Source organism: Hemibagrus wyckioides, linkage group LG04 (assembly GCF_019097595.1).
Source record: "Hemibagrus wyckioides isolate EC202008001 linkage group LG04, SWU_Hwy_1.0, whole genome shotgun sequence".
NCBI classification, from domain to species: Eukaryota; Metazoa; Chordata; class Actinopteri; order Siluriformes; family Bagridae; genus Hemibagrus; species Hemibagrus wyckioides.
This window is the reverse complement of record NC_080713.1, coordinates 30,104,233-30,123,547: the sequence shown is the minus strand read 5'-3', so window position 1 is coordinate 30,123,547 and position 19,315 is coordinate 30,104,233. Positions and strand designations below refer to the sequence as shown.

General features: G+C 39.9%; 1 protein-coding gene across 1 annotated transcript; it reads left to right on the top strand.

The window, feature by feature from the left end:
- The first annotated feature begins 1,412 nt into the window (after positions 1 to 1,412).
- acadl (acyl-CoA dehydrogenase long chain) lies at positions 1,413 to 19,077 on the top strand. Its single transcript, XM_058388413.1, has 11 exons — positions 1,413 to 1,588; positions 8,151 to 8,318; positions 10,495 to 10,632; positions 10,771 to 10,935; positions 11,071 to 11,137; positions 11,381 to 11,545; positions 11,668 to 11,769; positions 13,347 to 13,460; positions 17,967 to 18,094; positions 18,214 to 18,300; positions 18,601 to 19,077. The coding sequence occupies exons 1-11, from the start codon at positions 1,521 to 1,523 to the stop codon at positions 18,692 to 18,694; spliced, it is 1,296 nt and encodes a 431-aa protein (XP_058244396.1). The 5' UTR covers positions 1,413 to 1,520; the 3' UTR covers positions 18,695 to 19,077.
- The last annotated feature ends 238 nt before the right edge of the window (positions 19,078 to 19,315 follow it).

Genomic DNA, 19,315 nt, shown 5'->3' with positions numbered 1-19,315 from the left:
AGATCTCCAGGTGTACCGTGGGAAATTACAATTAATTGGTCCAAAAAAATGATGACTTAGTTACTAGAAATAATTTGCCATTGTTGAGCGCCTGTACCTGTGATGTAGTGACTGGCAGAATAATGGAAATACTCCTCCATGTCAGCAGCTCAATAATGACCTTGACAATAGAATTAATGATTTAATGATGCAGGTGACAGGTAGCAGTGACATCAGTGGATAAATATTTGTGATGGAAAAGTGCAAACTCAGAACTGGACCCTGGACAGAATTCTGACCCATGTGAAGGCCCTAGTATGAGTGTTGGTCAAAAGAAAGCAATAATGGTGAGCTTGAGGCAGTACAGTGAAAGCTCATTTTCATTTGGATTTACTTTTATTCGGATCTGACCTCAACACTTCATTATGTTTGGTGTGTGGGGTAAAAGCTTAAACACCAAATCTCCAAACGCAACACCCGTTGCTTCAAAACAAGAATGCAGACTATTTTGCAAACCTCCATACTGGTTTACATGTGGGGTGGTGGTAGCTCAAGTGGTTAAGGCTCTGGGTTGCTGTCCAGAAGATTGGGGTTTGAGGCCCAGCAGTGCCAAGCTGCCCCCTCCAGGGATGGGATATGTGAAGAAAGAATTTTGTTGTGCAGTAATGTATATTTGAGAAATAAAGACAACTTACTGAGAAACAGACAACTTGGGACATTAAACTTTCATTATATATACTTATTGTGTTAGGCTACAGTGTGTCATACTGTAATATGTTTGGTTGGTGGTGTGCCGTAGGATTTTTTAAATGTAAAAAATGTGACATGCTTCAAAAAAGGTTGAAAAACGCGGCACTATATAACCTGGAAGAGGTTGACAATGTGCTCGTACTGCCCTCTGGTGGCGGAACACTTACAGGACTGACAGAATTACAGAACTGACATTTGTTGAACTTTACCCAGAAAAACCGCATTTTAGAACATTTTATATTAGATAAATATGTTAATTATTATTATATACAAGCTCTAATTGCTTTATTATTTTTGGACTGAGCGGAAGCTGGGCTTAGTCCATCCATTGTGTACATGCGCGAGTGTTTATTATACAGCGCCGGTACCATGGTTACACACAACACATTTCCTGCGGCTCTGTTTGTACTTTGCACTATGGTGGGTTTTTTTTCCAAACAATTAATTACATGAAGTAATTCATTTAAACAGTGATGTGTCACTCCTTTAGTTTTTTTTAAAGATCCGTTAGAACCGGAAGTCATATTGTAAATAATGAACCCCCCCACTAATTTGCATATAACCACGAGATATTTGCATATATTATTTATTTCGTGCAATCTCATTAACTATGATCAGGGAATCAGAGCTCTTATTTTGACACACACATACACACGCGCACGTGCGCGCACACACACACACACACACACACGCACACACACACACACACACACAGTCGTTGACTCTTACTCGATGTTTACCGGGCTCTTCAGTGGTTAGATATAAGACAGTTTTTGCAGATTATTAAAACGATGTTGTCCAGATGTGTGAGCAGCTTCCGGTGCAGGATTAAATCAGCGCCAGTGCTTCAGTGCTGCAGGTAAAATACCCTTAATTACCACTTTATTTATTACACACAGTCCTACACCAAATCCAACACACACTCACTCACTCACTCTCATTCTCATTCTCACTCTCACTCACTCACTCACACACACACACACACACACACACACACACACACACACACACACACACACACACACACACACACACACACACACACACACACACATTGGATTTATACCTGCACAGAGGTTACTGGGGTAAAGTTCACTGTGGGCGGGAAACAAAAACGAAGGGTCAAGGTCACGTCAGCGCCGCTTCGTGACGTCATAGCAATCAGAAACCTTTTTCCTTGGGGTATTTAAGGAATTAGATAATTATTATAAGCACCATTAAGGATGAGTACAAACAAAAAAACTGTTAAAAAATGGTGTATTTATTTAGTACGTTTACTTAATTGTGATTTAGCAAGGCATTTCATTATTTTATTTTATTTTATTTTTTTATTTTTAATGTATTTGTTTATTGGTTTTATATATAGATGTATAGTTAATATTTATTAAAAATATTTTATTTATTTGTTTATTTATTTATTTTTTCTGTGTATACCACTGCCACTTTTGTTATGTATTTGTTGTTCAAGCATTAATAAATAAAATAAAAAATAAAATGACCCACAAACAAACAAACAAAAAAACAAAAAAAAACTAATCCATATTTTGGGGGTAACTTAAAGGAACAATCCAAAAGGAAAAAACTTTTTTATGTATGTGTATTTACCTAATCATTTTTTATTAATATTGATTATATCTAATATTTATATTTACATTAAACTTTTGTAAAGATATGTTTTTGTTGTACACAAGTAAGAGTTTGGGGCAATATTTGATGGTTAATTTAAATAATTGTTTATGGGAAATGTCATATACGCACGCAAAAATAGACTAATAATAAACTGTACACTACAGTGTAATGTATATAGTATAAAATCTACATAGTCTATAGTGTAAATAATGTTTAAACTATAGACTATGTAGAGTTTACACTATATACATTACATCAGGGGTGTCAAACTCAATTGCTCAGGGGGACAAAACTCAAAGCACACTTTAGGTCACGGGCCGAAGAGGATAAAGATTTATTGAATAGACTAAAACTAAATGTTTTCTGAACATAAATATGAATTGAAACAGACAGGATACAATATTATTCCAAAATAAATAAACTTAAAATAACTTAAAATATTTTGCTCTCCATAAAAATATCTCCTGTCAAATATCTCCTACAAATTCAAAATATGAACATGCTGCAAAAAAACCTGAAAATATAATATAATATAATATAATATAATATAATATAATATAATATAATATAATATAATATAATATAATATAATATAATATAATATAATAACAAATCAAAACATTCCATTTTCTTTGCTCTTATGCCATTTTGTCAGAACTGGATGCTTGGCACCTTTTCTTGGCAACAAGTTTGTTTATGTTTGGGGTAAGGTTCTGTGTTGTAGAGATTCTCAGGATGGACTGCAGGTGTTCATCAGTGAGACGACTCCTGTATGATGTTTTGTTAATCTTCATCACAGAGAACAGCTTCTCACACAGATACGTGCTACCAAACATACACAAGGTTCGAGCCGCATGTAGACGGAGCTGGGGCATTGCCTCAGGAATGAAGTGAGTAAACTGTGCGAGCCCCACAGTGTCGTACTTTGCCTTTAGTGTTCCATTACACTGCTTTATTTATTTATTTATTTATTATTACAGCTCTATCAGCTCCATCTAAATCTGTACAGGTGCAGTTTCCACGTCGACGGCAAATGGGTCAAGAAACAGCTCGAAATTACTTTTTTGTGCTTCAAAGTCACCAACGTGCCGTGCGAACTCAGTGCGAAGTGCGCTCAGTTTATCAGCAAAGTGTGCATTTGGGAACACCGTGGAGCTGACTTGGTTCAACATTACTTGGCAACAGGGAAAGTGAGATAAGTTGCATTGGTGCATTTGTGTCTCCCATAAGCGCAGCTTCACTTGAAATGCCTTCACTGCATCATACATATCAGTGATCATGCTGTCCCGTCCCTGGAGCTGAAGGTTTAAGACGCTGAGATGAGTAGTTATGTCAGCCAGAAACACCAACTCGCATTTCCACTTTTCATCCTGCAGAACTGTGGAGTCTTTTTCTTTACTGTCCATGAACTGACAGATTTCCTCACCCAGGTCAAAAACCCTATTGAGAACCTTTCCCTGACTAAGCCACCGTACCTCTATATGATAAGGCATATCGCCAAACTCTGAATCTATTTCCCGCATAAAAGACTGAAACTGGCGGTGATTTAAACCTTTGGCTCTGATCAAGTTTCCGGTTTGCGTTACAGTGCTCATTACATGTTCCATTTCTAGGACTTTACCGCACAGCGTTGCCAGGTGTATGATGCAGTGATATGCTGTCAACTCACCAGTACAGTTCTCCTTCTGCATCTTTAACCGCATCCTTCCCACTAGTCCAATTTTTTCACCGCACATCGCCGGTGCTCCATCTGTTGTAAGTCCAACAAGTTTGTCCCAAGGCAGTTTCATGTCAGTTACACTTTGATGTACGTTTTCAAAAATGTCTTTTCCTGTCATTGTCCCGTGCATCAATTTAATGTCCAATATTTCCTCTGTAATGTACAAACTGGAGTCCACTCCACGGATGAAGATGTCCAGCTGTGCCGTGTCAGTCATGTCAGTACTTTCATCCACAGCAAGGGAGTATGCAACAAAGTCTTTGCCTCTTTCAATTAACTGTGTTTTCAAATCAGTGGCCAACTCACAAACCTGAGCAGCAACTGTATTTCTGCTAAGGCTTACACTTGCAAACACCCGCTTTTTGTCTGGACACAAGATGTCGCACACTTTCATCATGCAGCTCTTCAGAAACTCTTCCTCGGTAAATGGCCAGGCTGATTTGGCTATCTCCTCTGCCACAATAAAACTTGCTTTCACAGCAGCTTCACTTTGTGATTTTGCTTTGGTGAAAAACGTCTGCTGTGATGTTAGAGTCCTCTTCAACTCCTCTACCTTCTGTAGCTTCTGCTCTGCATTCAGGTTTTCAACTTATCATGATGTTTTGTCTCGTAGTGCCATCTTAGATTATATTCCTTAATTGCAGCCACATTAGCTCCACAAATAAGACACACAGGTTTACCGGCAATGTCAGTAAACATATATTCAGCCTCCCACCAGTTTTGAAAGGCTCTGTTTTCAGATTCAACTTTTCTCTTGTCCATCGTTAGGGGCTAGCTTTGACTTGAAGTTAGGGTTGTATACATCAACAGCTGCTTGATTGACCTGACGTATTGATGCGGGAATGATCGGAGGTAGCCTATCATTCGGTAAGGCAGCTGTTGCACTGCATTATGGGATTTGTAGTTTGTGTGTTATCGGCGCTTCATATCGCCGGGCCATTAAAAAAAAGATATATAAAATGATCTCGCTATATAATTGGATATAATTGTACGGGCCTTGAGTTTGACACATATGCACTACACTGTAATGAACAGTTGATTATTAGTCTATTTAAAACTGAACTTAAGCGTTACAGTGAAATAAACGAAATACAATAAGAAATAAAAAAGGAAAAAACGGATGTAGAGAATCTTTGAAACCTTTTCTTTTGGGAATTTTTTTGTAAGTTATCCTGTGTCTGTGTTTTTGTTTTTCATCTTCTGTCAGTTCCTTTGATGCTATAATGGGATGTAATTGATAAAAGTTGATTACACTGTGATCCTCTACATGAAACCAAAAACTAATCCATATTTCGGATCCAGATGGTTGATTCACACTCTGTGGAATTTTATACTCAGTTTTCTTTTCAGAAATCCAAAACTGCTTGATCTTTGGTTTCTCTCAATTTGTAATTACAATAATCTGGTTTTGGTCTCATATTCACAAACAGAACTTTTCTCCTAACTGATAGGAACAATTCCAATATTCATTGTAACAATAAATCTCTTTATTTTGAGAGAAGGTTGTAATTCTTCACTAGTGATGGGAATTTTGCATCATTTTACTGACTCGGATCTTTGAATCTGGTTAAGCAACCAGGAGCTCAAGTGGGAGCAGAACATCAGCCCCCTCACCAAGAAGGCTCAGCAGAGGATGTATTGCCTGCGGCAGCTGAAGAAGTTTCTCCTCCCTGAGAAGATGCTGGTGAACTTCTACACTGCCATCATCGAATCTATCCTCACATCCTCCATCACAGACTGGTTTGCTGCAGCTACAGCCAGGGACAAGGCCAAGCTTCAGCGTGTCATCCACTCTGATTGGCTGCAGTCTCCCATCTCTCCAGGAGCTGTACCTCTCCAGGCCCCGGAGGCGTGCAGCCAAGATCGCAGCCGACTCCTCTCATCCCGGAAACAAACTTTTTCAGTCCCTCCCCTCTGGCAAGAGGCTCCGGACCATCAGGACCAGGACCTCACGCCACAAGAACAGTTTCTTCCCCACTGCAGTCAGCCTGCTGAACAGTGCCTGACTTACCCCCAGATGACCCTCTCCAACCCGGACAGTCACTTCCACCTTCTAAATTGCACTACTGTTCATTCAAACTCACACTTTTGTACACAATACTTATCTCATTCTACATTGTGTACATTCCTCACATCTGTATATATGTTACAGTCACTTTCACTTTTTATATTTTTCTATTGCACTAATTTTCATACAAGTCACCTTATACAGTATTTATTTAACTTATTTACCTGTGTATATGTTCGCACCTGACACCAAGACAAATTCCTAGTACTGTAAAGTGCTCCTTGCTGACCCTTTGCTGTACCTGGCAATAAAACTTTTTCTGATTTCTGATTCAAAATGAACAAATCTTTTCCCGAGTCCTTTTGTTCATTTCCTTAGTTTCAGCAGAATATAATTACAGTGTTATGTGTTAATAGCTGAATACCTTGACACATCTACGTATGCAAACATTGATCACATTTAGAATAAAACAAAAACTATAAATCAACCAAGGCCAAAACCAGACTGACAGGAACATGGAACCTTTTTCAGAAAATGTTCATTGCACGTTCATTGCAAAATGAACAAATTGCTTTCTGAGACGACTCCTTGTTCCTGGGTCATGTTAAGGATTCAGTCAAAATGAACAAATTGTTCATGAATGACCGATCATTATCAGGCACACTGTCAGGTACTGAATAGAGAATGTGTGTTTCATTTCTGTTGATATTCTATCTGTTTATGGAATTCCACTGACTCCAGCAAAGTTCTCTAATGTCACGGATGTAAATTCTCCCAGAGCTCATAACATTCCTCAGAGCTCAGATCCAGCACTCTGCCTCGGGTTCACTTCATACCTGAGTTAATGTTAATAAAACGATGAGTTCAGAATTTCAGACTGATTACAGTCCACTCTGGACTGTAGTTAACTGGAACAGACTGGTGTAGGATTTAGATGGGAAGAACATCTGGATTTCTGTTTGATAATACTCACCCCAGCTTTTTCTTTGTGTTTAGAAAATGTTTGATTTGGTCTTACTAATGTCCCTCAAACAAAACTGGTTAAACCTGCTAGTGTTGGAGTATCGGCTTCTTCTTGGTGTGAAAGCATTTCAGACCGTCATGCCATTGACTCTCTTAAAGATAGATCTACAATAGATACAGTGGTAGATACTGCTCCTTCTCCAGTTCCCTGACTGCTGTCTTGGGGTTCAGTTGAATCTTCCCTCATCTCTGGAGATTAATTTGTACCTCGATGCCGTGTTTGTGTGGGTTGAGATTTTCAGATTTTCACGCGTTTGTTTGTACAGAAGCCAGATGCTCATGATGCCTACAGTTTGTAGGAAATTGATCATAAGTAAGATCCAGACATGTGGATGTTCAGTTTTTTTTTTTGAGGTTAGTCAGGGGCAGAAAGGCTCTCAAGGTACAGCCACTTACCTCTTAATTACAACCAATCAGAAGCTTCTACCTCAATTTCAGGAACTTTCCAGGTTGTGTAATGGAGCTCTGTGTATAAACCTTTAATTATTTATGTCAATATTTCAACTGTTACACTATTATATCTATATTCTGCCCACATCCATCCATCCATCCATCTCGCTGTACATTTTCACTATTCTGCTTGTTCTATTCTTATTCTATTGTCGCTTATTTTTAGTCTATTTTTATTTTTATATATTGTACAATGATAGTCTATTTTTAGTCTATTTTATTTTGTATTATATTCTTTTTACACTTGATATTTTTTATTTATAAGTTTTTCTTTTCTTCTAGTGTATTTTCTTATATTTTATATTCTAGTTTTTACATTTTTATTTCCATCACAGGACAGTCGTAACAAACATTTCACTACATGTATTGTGTATGAATGTGTATGATTGAATTTGAGCCTGTTTGTAATGGATTGTTTGAAATTGATCTCTGATGTGAAAAAGGTAGATTTGCTATCCGAGTTACTCAGTGAAATGTAATATAAAAATGTGTCGAGTAAAAATCTGCGACTGAAATTCTTTAGTGTATGAACGTCGTGCTCTTTATGTTGGCCAACATGGTTTGTATTAACTCTATCTCTTTGTTTCCCAGAATGCAGCACTTGCAGCAGGACAGACTTGCCCCCTTTCGCCCTGAGACCTCGATGTCCAAGACGCTGATGGACATCGGGTCACGGAGGATTTTCTCTGAGGAGCACGACCTGTTCAGACAGAATGTCCGGCGGTTCTTTAAGGAGGAAGTGGTTCCTTATCACAGGGAGTAAGTGCAGAGGCTGCACCCTAAACCACATGTTACTGTCACACACTGGGTCTAAAGCTGAATGTTTATGGAGGAACAGAGTTAATTCAGCCTCATCCCAACACACTCACCATGGAAACAGCCATTTTTTGATGAGTTTCCAATTTAAAAGAAATCCTCCTGCTCAATTCTGTAGGATCATGTGATTAAAAGCAGAAAGATCTCTACACTCTTACACTGTCTTACACTGTCTTACAGTCTTACACTGTCACACACTTGCATCTTTCCCCTGCTACACAGGAAGTTAGTTACACTGAAACCTGCAGTATTTACATTGTTAGATTATGTAACAGATTAAGACTGTAACAGTTTAAGAGTGTAACAATGTAACAGTGACATAGTGTAACAGTTTAAGAGTGTAACAGTGACCGAGTGTAACAATTAGGGATGCCACAATACTCAATATAATATTGAACCGTTCCTATTCAATACGCGTATGTGAACCGTGGTTTTTCGGGTTTTCCCTTAAAACAATAATAACCATGTGTTTTATTTCTCTCTGAACTGCCTGTTTGTGTTTGCCTGTACTGTATGTCTACGCGCTGAGACAGACACGCATCCCTGCGAGTAAATATCCAATCAGTGAGCGCTAAAGTTAGGGGCGGTAACCATGTTAGCGATGCTGGTGTCAGATCCGTCTCTCAGATCTGTGGTGTGGGAACATTTCGGATTTGTTGTTGACTATGATGCCGATGAAACAAAAATGCTAAACAAAAAAAATGACTGTGTTTAAGCAGTGTTACACACGAGTTACCTACTGACATGGAAATACTTCCAACATGACCACACATCTGCAGCTCCATCACCCAGAGATATCACTGTCTGGAAGCAGGAGGGCAGAGCAGGTAACACAGGTACCCAAAAAACAACAGTCCCCTAGCTGATTCCTTCCAGCATTCAGACACAACTGGTTCCGGGAGACACAAAAAATAATTATAATATAATAATCACTAAAGATTTGCAGCCGTTTTCTGTGATCAGTGATGTGGGCTTTCGGCAACTTATAAAAGTGCTCCAACCATGTTACACACTACCGACACGGCCTTTTTTCCCGACCTCTACGGAAAAACGTGCAAAAAAATCAAAAACTTTGGCTAAAGCACAAAGTCTTGCTCTACTAACAGATAGTTGGACCTCACGGGTAACAGAGAGTTATCTCACCCTTACTGGTCATTACAGAGCAGATTGGGAAAAAGAGCGCTGTACTCCAAACCCATCTCCTGTAATAAAGTCATACAAGCGCTAATTTTTATATCTCACTATTTTCAGTACATTATGAATATGTACAAGTTGATTTTTGCATTTAAGTAAAATAAAGAAAATTGCAACTAAAACCAGTTTTTTTTCTTCTTAACATACTTACTGTTCCTGTCACCTAAGCAAAAATAATGGAAAAAATCTAATTTAATTTGCCAAGCCATCCAAACCGAACCGAAAACCGTGGTTAAAAACCACGGTACATATTGAACCGTGGGTTAACTGTATTGTTGCATCCCTAGTAACAATGTAACAGTGACACAGTGTAACAAGTATGTCAGAGTGTAACACGTCTACAAAAACCCTGTACAACGATACAAGGCTTAGACTATGCCTACACTAATCCTAAACTAAACTAAATAATAAATTTGAAAACGTTTTCCTCTTAAAATGCTCAATGTCCATATTATCGTTTGTAATCATTCTCCAAAAGTTGGTCATCTACACTGAAACATCTGAAAATGCTTCTGTCCCTGTACTGCGCATGAAGAAAACGCAAGACGCTTTGAAGACGCTCCAGCTTTTTGAAATGTTGCGGCGATATGTCAAGAAAATTAGCTGAATTGATCACATGACTGTGTCACATGACTAAAATGCGTCATAGTTTTCGAACGCCTTCTTTTCACGGTCCACAATGTCAGGCAAAAACAGCGTTTTCAAATTTATCTACTTTGGGGAGCATTTTTAAAAAGATACGTTTTCATTGACTAAAAATAGCGTCTCAGTGTGGACGGAACACCAACACGGATAGAAACATATCAGAGTTTTTAAACAAAACCTGTTACTGTGGACATAGCCTTTGACATTTAAAAAATTAGCTACTTGTTTTTCTGAACATTTTAATTGCTATATATATATGTGTGTGTGTGTGTGTTTACAGGTGGGAGAAGGTGGGTGAGGTCAGTAGGGAAGTGTGGGAGAAGGCGGGGCTGCAGGGGCTGCTGGGTATTTACACGCCTGTAGAACATGGTGGGGTCGGAGGAGACCTGCTCTCTGCTGCCATCACATGGGAGGAACAGTGAGTATCTCTGTGTTCCTGTCTCACTCTCTCTACCTGTCTGTCTCTCTATTTGTCTGTCTCTCTCTTTGTCTGTCTCTTACTTTCTAAGATGATTAGAGCACTGTCATGAAAGTGTGTGTGTGTGTGTGTGTTTAGGATGTACTCTAACTGTTCAGGTCCTGGTTTCTCTCTTCATTCGGAGATCGTCATGCCGTACATAAGTCATTATGGCTCGCAAGCTCAGATCGAGCGCTTCCTGCCCCAGATGGCTGCTGGGAAATGTATCGGTGCCATCGCCATGAGCGAACCGGGGGCAGGCAGGTGAGGCTTTGGTCACTTCATGGCATCACACTCCTTTATACATGTTCATATTAGATATCTTACTGAAATACAAGGAGGAGAACGGGTACTGTAGTGAGAACCGTTTTGTGTGTGTGTGTGTGTGTGTTTGTACAGTGATATTCAGGGAGTGAAGACATATGCTCGGCAAGATGGCACTGACTGGATCCTCAATGGAAATAAGGTTTAAACAGATGCTGAAATATTTTTCTGTTTTGTTAACAAAGTTTGGATTTATTTATAACGTAATGTAATTTATAATCTCTCCCTCTGTCTCTCTCTCTTTCTGTCTCCCTCTTTCTGTCTTGCACTCTCTCTCTCTCTCTCTGTCTGTCTCTACATCTGTCTGTCTGTCTTTCTCTCTCTGTCTGTCTCTCTCTTGTGCTCTCACTCTCTCTCTTTCTCTCTCTCTCTCTCTCTCTCTCAGGTGTTTATCACTAACGGGTGGATGAGTGACCTGGTCATCGTTGTTGCTGTAACGAATCGTGAGGTGAAATCAGCAGCTCATGGTCTCAGTCTATTTCTGGTGGAGAGCGGCACCAAGGGCTTCACCAAGGGACGGAAACTGGAGAAGATCGGCCTGAAAGCACAGGTGTACACACACACACACACACACACACACTACATACATATAAACATACACAGTCATATACTGATATTGAGCCACAGGTGCATTCACAGTTTTATTTTGTGTGTGTGTGTGTGTGTGTGTAGGACACAGCAGAGTTGTTTTTCGAAGATGTTCGTCTCCCAGCTGATTCTGTACTCGGAGAACTGAACAAAGGCTTTTATTACCTCATGAACGAACTGCCTCAGGTACGAGCAGCTTCTCTCTCTCTCTCTTTCATTCTGTCTTTTATTTCCTCAGATGATGTTTATTATTATGCTCTTGCATTATTTACACCTGTAATGTAAAACCATTTAGGGTGAACAGTAGGGCTGCAACTAACGATTATTTTGATAATCGATTAATCTGACAATAATTTTTTTGATTAATCGATTAATCGGATAAAATCTAAACAATTTTTTTATTAGATGTTTTGCTTATTATAACTATATAAAACCCTAAAGCAGGGTATTTGTGTGTAAAAGTGTACTTTAAAAAATGCAAAAGCCACATATTGAGTTTAACTTTCTTTAATTTTGACATTTTAAACCTTAAATAAAACACAAATTTTGTCCAGTTATTGAACAGTAAAACTTCTTTAAAAATCCAAAATATAAATAAACAATTTTGTGAAGTGGGTCCTTGATGGAAGAAAGTATCCTGGGCTGAGGATGCTAATCATTTTTTTAAAATCCTTCATCTTCCACCATTGACATTGGCTGCATGCCAGTAACCAACATACAGTACTCAGGATGGCATGGGTTATAGTGTCTGCTTGTTGAGGAGGCCATGGGGGATTTCTCCTTTCAGCAAATTCACTCAGGCTGAGTTGTTTCTTTCTTAAAAAAAACAACAACAACAAAATAACAGCATGAGTATGCAAGGTGAAGCAGTTTGTGTAAAGCAATATTTTTATTGTTTTTAATGATAATTGCAGATGGCAAGTTGACAACCATGCTTAAAAAATCAATATAAAATATAATGCAACATTGTTTTGACAATTTTTGTTAAAAAGAAATTACACAGATATTTTGCTCAGTTGTGAAGATACGCAACAAGCTAACAGGCTTGATTAAAAAGAAAGGAGAATATATGCATTGGTGCACAAATGCATAAGCATTCGCTGAAAACCTCAGCAGTTACTAAAAAAAATTAATATTTTATTATTTGCTGCTTTTAGATTGAGTGTTTGACTTTGCACCGTTTTCATGTGAGCTGGTCTATGGTAGCACCATCACTATGTTGTGAGCGAGGCGATTGCGCAACCATTTGATGCTCGCAAGTCGCGGCAGAACAGATCTAGTGCGACTGTCCCGAAGTTAGAAAAACAAACATTTTACACAATAGCACTTAATTAAACTGTTCCATTTTCACATGATGAGGATATACAGTTTTTGCTTACCGTGCTGTTTTGCCTTCATCCGTGACACCAGTGTGTTTTCTTTTCATGTGCTCGTGCATCGCTGTGATACTTCCATGCCACACAAGCTCAGCTTTGCATAACTTGCAGTTACAGTCTTGTTGGTTGTGTTTGATATAAAATGCTCACATGCCTTGGATGACTTGGGACGCACACGTTTTTGCTGCCGGTTGATCTGTACTCTCCGCCATTTCGCAAGCGGCTGTGTTATTTTGCCGTCACGCTCCGCACTAATATGAGCAGCCCCAACTAAACTAAACGGCAATCGTTGACAACGAATTTCATTATCGATTTTATCGATTAGTTGTTGCAGCTCTAGTGAACAGTAGAGAATATAGACTCATTCTCTCTCTCTCTCTCTCTCAGGAGCGGTTGATAATAGCGGCCATGGCTCTGGCCAGCTGTGAGTTTATGTTTGAGGAGACTCGGAATTACGTGACTCAGAGGAAGGCCTTTGGGAAAACCGTGGCTGACCTGCAGGTGGGAATTTAATTTTAGTACTTCAGACCTTAAAGATTCTTTGTGTATTTCAACAATATATATATTTTTTATTTGAAATAAAAAGGATTTTTAAAGGATTTTTCCCCATCATCTGAATTCTCCAGCTATTAAAGAGGTTGAGGGATTTTAGTTGTTTTTTGGTACAACTCAGGAAACTTTAAATTGATAAATTTATTCCTAATCAGCTACAAACTCCCAGAGATGTTAAAATAATAACATTTTAGACTATTTTTAATGATTTAATAATTGATATATTATATATTTGCTACCAAAACAGCCTTGACCTGTTGAAGCATGGACTCCACTAGATCCCTGAAGGTGTGCTGTGGTATATGGCACCAAGATTTTAGCAGCAGATCCTTTAAGTGCTGTAATGCCAAGTTCACACTGCAGGATTTTTGACCTGATTTTCAGTCACTGACAAATGCCCAAAATCAAGGCAAATTGGAGCTTGTGCACGCGACAATCACGCAGTGTGAATTAACAAAAACTCGATCTGACCGAGTCTCTGATGCATTGCCATTGCCCGTGAAATATTTAGCATGCTAAATACCGGCGACTCAAAGTCGTGCAGTGTGAAAGGAGTTATGAGTGAAAAATACCTCGGTGATGACCTAAAGCCAATGGGAGAGCGAGATACAGGGCAGCGGTCAGTTCGGAAGGAGGTATAGACCACAGTATCAGCAAGCATGACTTTGGTTAGAGCACAATATTATAGTTTAATAACAATTATAGGTTTTTATCAAAAAAAAAATGTCTTAAATATAGTTGTATCAGAATACATAAGCTTTACAATTACATCAAACAGAAATAAAGCAGAAATATTTGCATCAGCAGCAGCACATTGCTTTAATTATAATATAATTAATTTGTTTCATTATACAGAACACACAATCTTTGTTCCACGCACTGACCATTTGGATGGTGAACTTTTTACCACTTCCAATCTCACGCGAGAACTCTGATCTCACATTCAGAGTCTTCTTGCATTATTTCTTTAGCACTTCTCACAAACATTCAGTTGTGAAACGCAGTTTGCGGACCAGACAGAGTGGTCGGTGATCCTTCCTATTGTGTAGTCATGCAGTGTGAAAGCTCCTGTCATCGATCCATTGTGCAGTGTGAACACAACAGCAACTGAATGCTACCCTAGATAGTCGTGCAGTGTGAAAACAACAGTGATCCGATGTGAACTCGGCTTAAGTTGCGAGGTGCAGCCTCCATGGATCTGACTTGTTTGTCCAACACATCCCACAGATGATTGGAGTGAGATCTGAGGAATTTTGAGGGATTTGATCAGAACCATCATTAACTTGACTGTCCATGACCCTGTCGCCGGTTCACCACTGTTCCTTCCTTGGACCACTTTTGATAGATACTGACCACTGCAGACCAGGAACAAGAGCTGCAGTTTTGGAGATGCTCTGATCCAGTGGTCTAGCCATCACAATTTGGCCCTTCGTCAAACTCACTCAAATCCTTACACTTGTCCATTTTTCCTGCATCTAACGCATCAACTTTGAGGACAAAATTATCAGAATGTTAAAAATCAGAATGTTATGCCTGTACATATACATACACTATATTGCCAAAAGTATTCGCTCACCCATCCAAATAATCAGAATCAGGTGTTCCAATCACTTCCATGGCCACAGGTGTATAAAATCAAGCACCTAGGCATGCAGACTGTTTTTACAAACATTTGTGAAAGAATGGGTCGCTCTCAGGAGCTCAGTGAATTCCAGCGTGGAACTGTGATAGGATGCCACCTGTGCAACAAATCCAGTCGTGAAATTTCCTCGCTCCTAAATATTCCACAGTCAACTGTCAGCTGTATTATAAGAACGTGGAAGTGTTTGGGAACGACAGCAACTCAGCCACGAAGTGGTAGGCCACGTAAACTGACGGAGCGGGGTCAGCGGATGCTGAGGCGCATAGTGCGAAGAGGTCGCCAACTTTCTGCAGAGTCAATCGCTACAGACCTCCAAACTTCATGTGGCCTTCAGATTAGCTCAAGAACAATGCGCAGAGAGCTTCATGGAATGGGTTTCCATGGCTGAGCAGCTGCATCCAAGCCATACATCACCAAGTGCAATGCAAAGCGTCGGATGCAGTGGTGTAAAGCACGCCTCTACTGGACACTAGAGCAGTGGAGACGCGTTCTCTGGAGTGACGAATCGCGCTTCTCCATCTGGCAATCTGAAGGACGAGTCTGGGTTTGGCGGTTGCCAGGAGAACGGTATTTGTCTGACTGCATTGTGCCAAGTGTAAAGTTTGGTGGAGGGGGGATTATGGTGTGGGGTTGTTTTTCAGGAGCTGGGCTTGGCCCCTTAGTTCCAGTGAAAGGAACTCTGAATGCTTCAGCATACCAAGACATTTTGGACAATTCCATGCTCCCAACTTTGTGGGAACAGTTTGGAGCTGGCCCCTTCCTCTTCCAACATGACTGTGCACCAGTGCACAAAGCAAGGTCCATAAAGACATGGATGACAGAGTCTGGTGTGGATGAACTTGACTGGCCTGCACAGAGTCCTGACCTCAACCCGATAGAACACCTTTGGGATGAATTAGAGCGGAGACTGAGAGCCAGGCCTTCTCGTCCAACATCAGTGTGTGACCTCACAAATGCGCTTCTGGAAGAATGGTCAAAAATTCCCATAAACACACTCTTAAACCTTGTGGACAGCCTTCCCAGAAGAGTTGAAGCTGTTACAGCTGCAAAGGGTGGACCGACGTTATACTGAACCATAGGGATTAGGAATGGGATGTCACTTAATTTCATATGCGAGTCAAGGCAGGTGAGCGAATACTTTTGGCAATATAGTGTATATATACACTACCAGTCAAAAGTTTGGACACACAGTTTAATTCAATTTAACACACATGGACTTAAGTAATCCATATGTAATGACAACAAAAAACACCAGTCGGTTGTTATTTTAAGACACGATGGTCAGGTGTTCTGGAATAGTTCTTGTAAGAACAGTATTGTCAAGTGCATTTGCAAAACCCATCAAGCACCATGATGAAACTGGCTCACATGAAGACCATCCCAGTAAAGCAAGACCAAAACTGACCTCTGCTGCAGAGGAGAAGTTCATTTAGAGTTACCAGCCTCAGAAATCACTAATTAACAGCACCTCAGATTAGAGGCGTTATGAAGGCTTTACAGAGCATCAGTAGCAGACATATCTCAATATCAACTGTTCAAAGGACATTATTGTGGACTTCGGCCGCCTTCAGCATTGTTTTACAATGTAGAAAGAAATAAACATCAGGAAAGACCATGGAATTAGAAGATGTGTCCAAACTTTTGACTGGTATTGTACATACAGTGCTGCTTGAAAGTTTGTGAACCCTTTGAGCTGTTCAGACTTTTGTTGTTTTACCTTGATTTTCTTCTTGCTCATCACCTGCTTTTTTATAAACTAAATATCACATGTATGTTGCATATGATCAGTTGCATATGTTTGTTTAGATGGAATCTTGTGAGTAGCCAAAAAAACACATGAAAGATTGAATTATTGTATGTGCAAAAGTAAGTAAAGCCTTTTATTTAGTGGCGTGTGGCACCTCATTTTGCAGCCATTACTTCAACAAAACATCTTCTGTAACCACTGACCAGTCTCTCACATCTATCTTTGGGGATTTTTGCCCACTCCTCCTTGCAGAACCAGTTGAGAAAGGTTGGAAGGACAACTGGCATGTACCACCCGCTTCAGATCTAGCCACAACATTTCAATTGGATTGAGATCCGGAGTCTGACTAGTCCAATCAAGCGTGTGAAACTTCTTTTTTAAGCCATTCCTTGGTGGATTTACTTGAATGCTTAGGGTCTTTGTCTTGGACTCATCTGTCCAAAGAATGGACTTCCAAAAGGCCTCTGGTTTGTCCAAATGCTTTCTGGGCAGCTTTGTTCTTTTTGAGAGCAGAGGCTTCTTTCTAGCAACCCTCCCATAAATGTCATGTCTGTTCAATTTTCGTCTGATTGTAGACGCATGTACATTTACCCCAAATGCTGCCAAAGAGGTCTGCAACTCTCTAGAGGTGACGTGCGGGTTGGTGCTGGTGCTTCTTGATGATAGTTTTGATGGGTATCCAATTCTAGGCAGAGTTGTGGTCATGTTGAATACCCTCTATTTGTAGATGATTTGTCTTACAGTGGATGGATGTAGTTGGAATCTCTTGGAGATGGTCTTACAGCCTTCCCCAGACTGATGGGCTGTCACCACCTTCTTCCTGATGTCCTCTGATATCTCCTTTCCTCTTGGCATTGTTTGACTTCTTGGTACTACAGTGGTTTGTTTGGTTTACTCTCTCTTTTAATGAGTGTTGCCCAACCACTTTCCTAAGGATGTCTAATTTGATTGGTCTGCTTAACAAACTTTCAAGCAGCACTGTGTGTGTGCGTGTGTGTGTGTGTGTGTGTGTGTATGTATATATAACCCCCCTCCCCTCTCTCCCCCTCTCTCTTGCCCTGTTCAGACAGTTCAGCACCGGTTAGCTGAGCTAAAGACAGAGATTTGTGTGGGTCGAGCTTTCATTGATAACTGCCTCCAGCTGCACAGTGAGAAGAAGCTGGACTCCAGCACCGCCTCCATGGCTAAATACTGGTAAGTTTCTCTCTCTCTCTCTCTCTCTCTGTGTATCTATGTCCGTATGAGCAATTTTCATGATGACACACACACCCCCCCGGCTCTCTGTCTCTGTGTCTCTCTCTCTCTCTCTGCAGGGCATCAGAGTTACAGAATAAAGTGGCCACTCAGTGTCTGCAGCTGCATGGTGGGTGGGGCTACATGTGGGAATATCCAATCGCCAAGTGAGTCAGACTTAACAGCCAATCAGAGGAAAGATCCAGCATTTAAGTCCACACATTATTCATAATAAATAATAATTATTTAAGATTTCTAGTTTGTTTGAGTTACTGTATCACACCTGTAGCTCCTGAACTGTATGAACAGCAGAGGGCACCATTACATAAACTTTCTGAGCTCTGACTTTAGTCATCTAATCTAGAAATCTAGAGCTCTACAGTATTCTCCAGTCTAGACGTTATCTCCCAGAGTCCGTTTTTTCTCTGCTGGTTTCTGACGTGTTTTGCTCATGTTCTCGTCCTCAGAGCGTTCGTGGACGCTCGTGTGCAGCCCATCTACGGTGGAACAAATGAGATCATGAAGGAGCTGATCGCTCGCACCATCGTCGGACACAGATAGACGAGCTGCAGGCTGAGAGATCGGATGGATCAGACGGAGACTCAGACTGAAGAGAAGCTGGTGTGTGTTTTTGATCTTCGTGATGCCGTGATGAACATGATGCTGATCAGATAGTAGATAATACATTTACCTGGAGTTCATGTGACACAATTATGATAATTTTTAATAAATAAATATTTTAAAACTTGTGTCGTGAAGGTTTAGTCATACTGGTGGGCAGATAGTACAAAACATTTTATAATAATCATGAATATGTCTTACAGTCTGATGTCTGTCATCTAAACCATTTAAACTCATAAATAATTGAACTTCTATTCATTTTCTGTTATGTTGCTGTTTGTGTCAAATGTTTTAAAACACAAGTAAAATCACTTCATGCTGCAGCTCTGTTTCAAAACGTACTGTCTTTCAGCGACTTTGGTACCTCAGCATATTTCTCTCAATATTTACATGCAGATTACGTTAGTGTTCAGATTGTCAGATGATCAGATGTGTTTTGTCTGAACACTGAGTAAAGACTGCACTCTTTACTCTGAATACCTCCAAATCTTTCATCAAGTGCCCTAGAAAGTGTACACTTCCTCACTCTGAGCAAAAAAAAAGAAAAAAGTTTTGAATAAA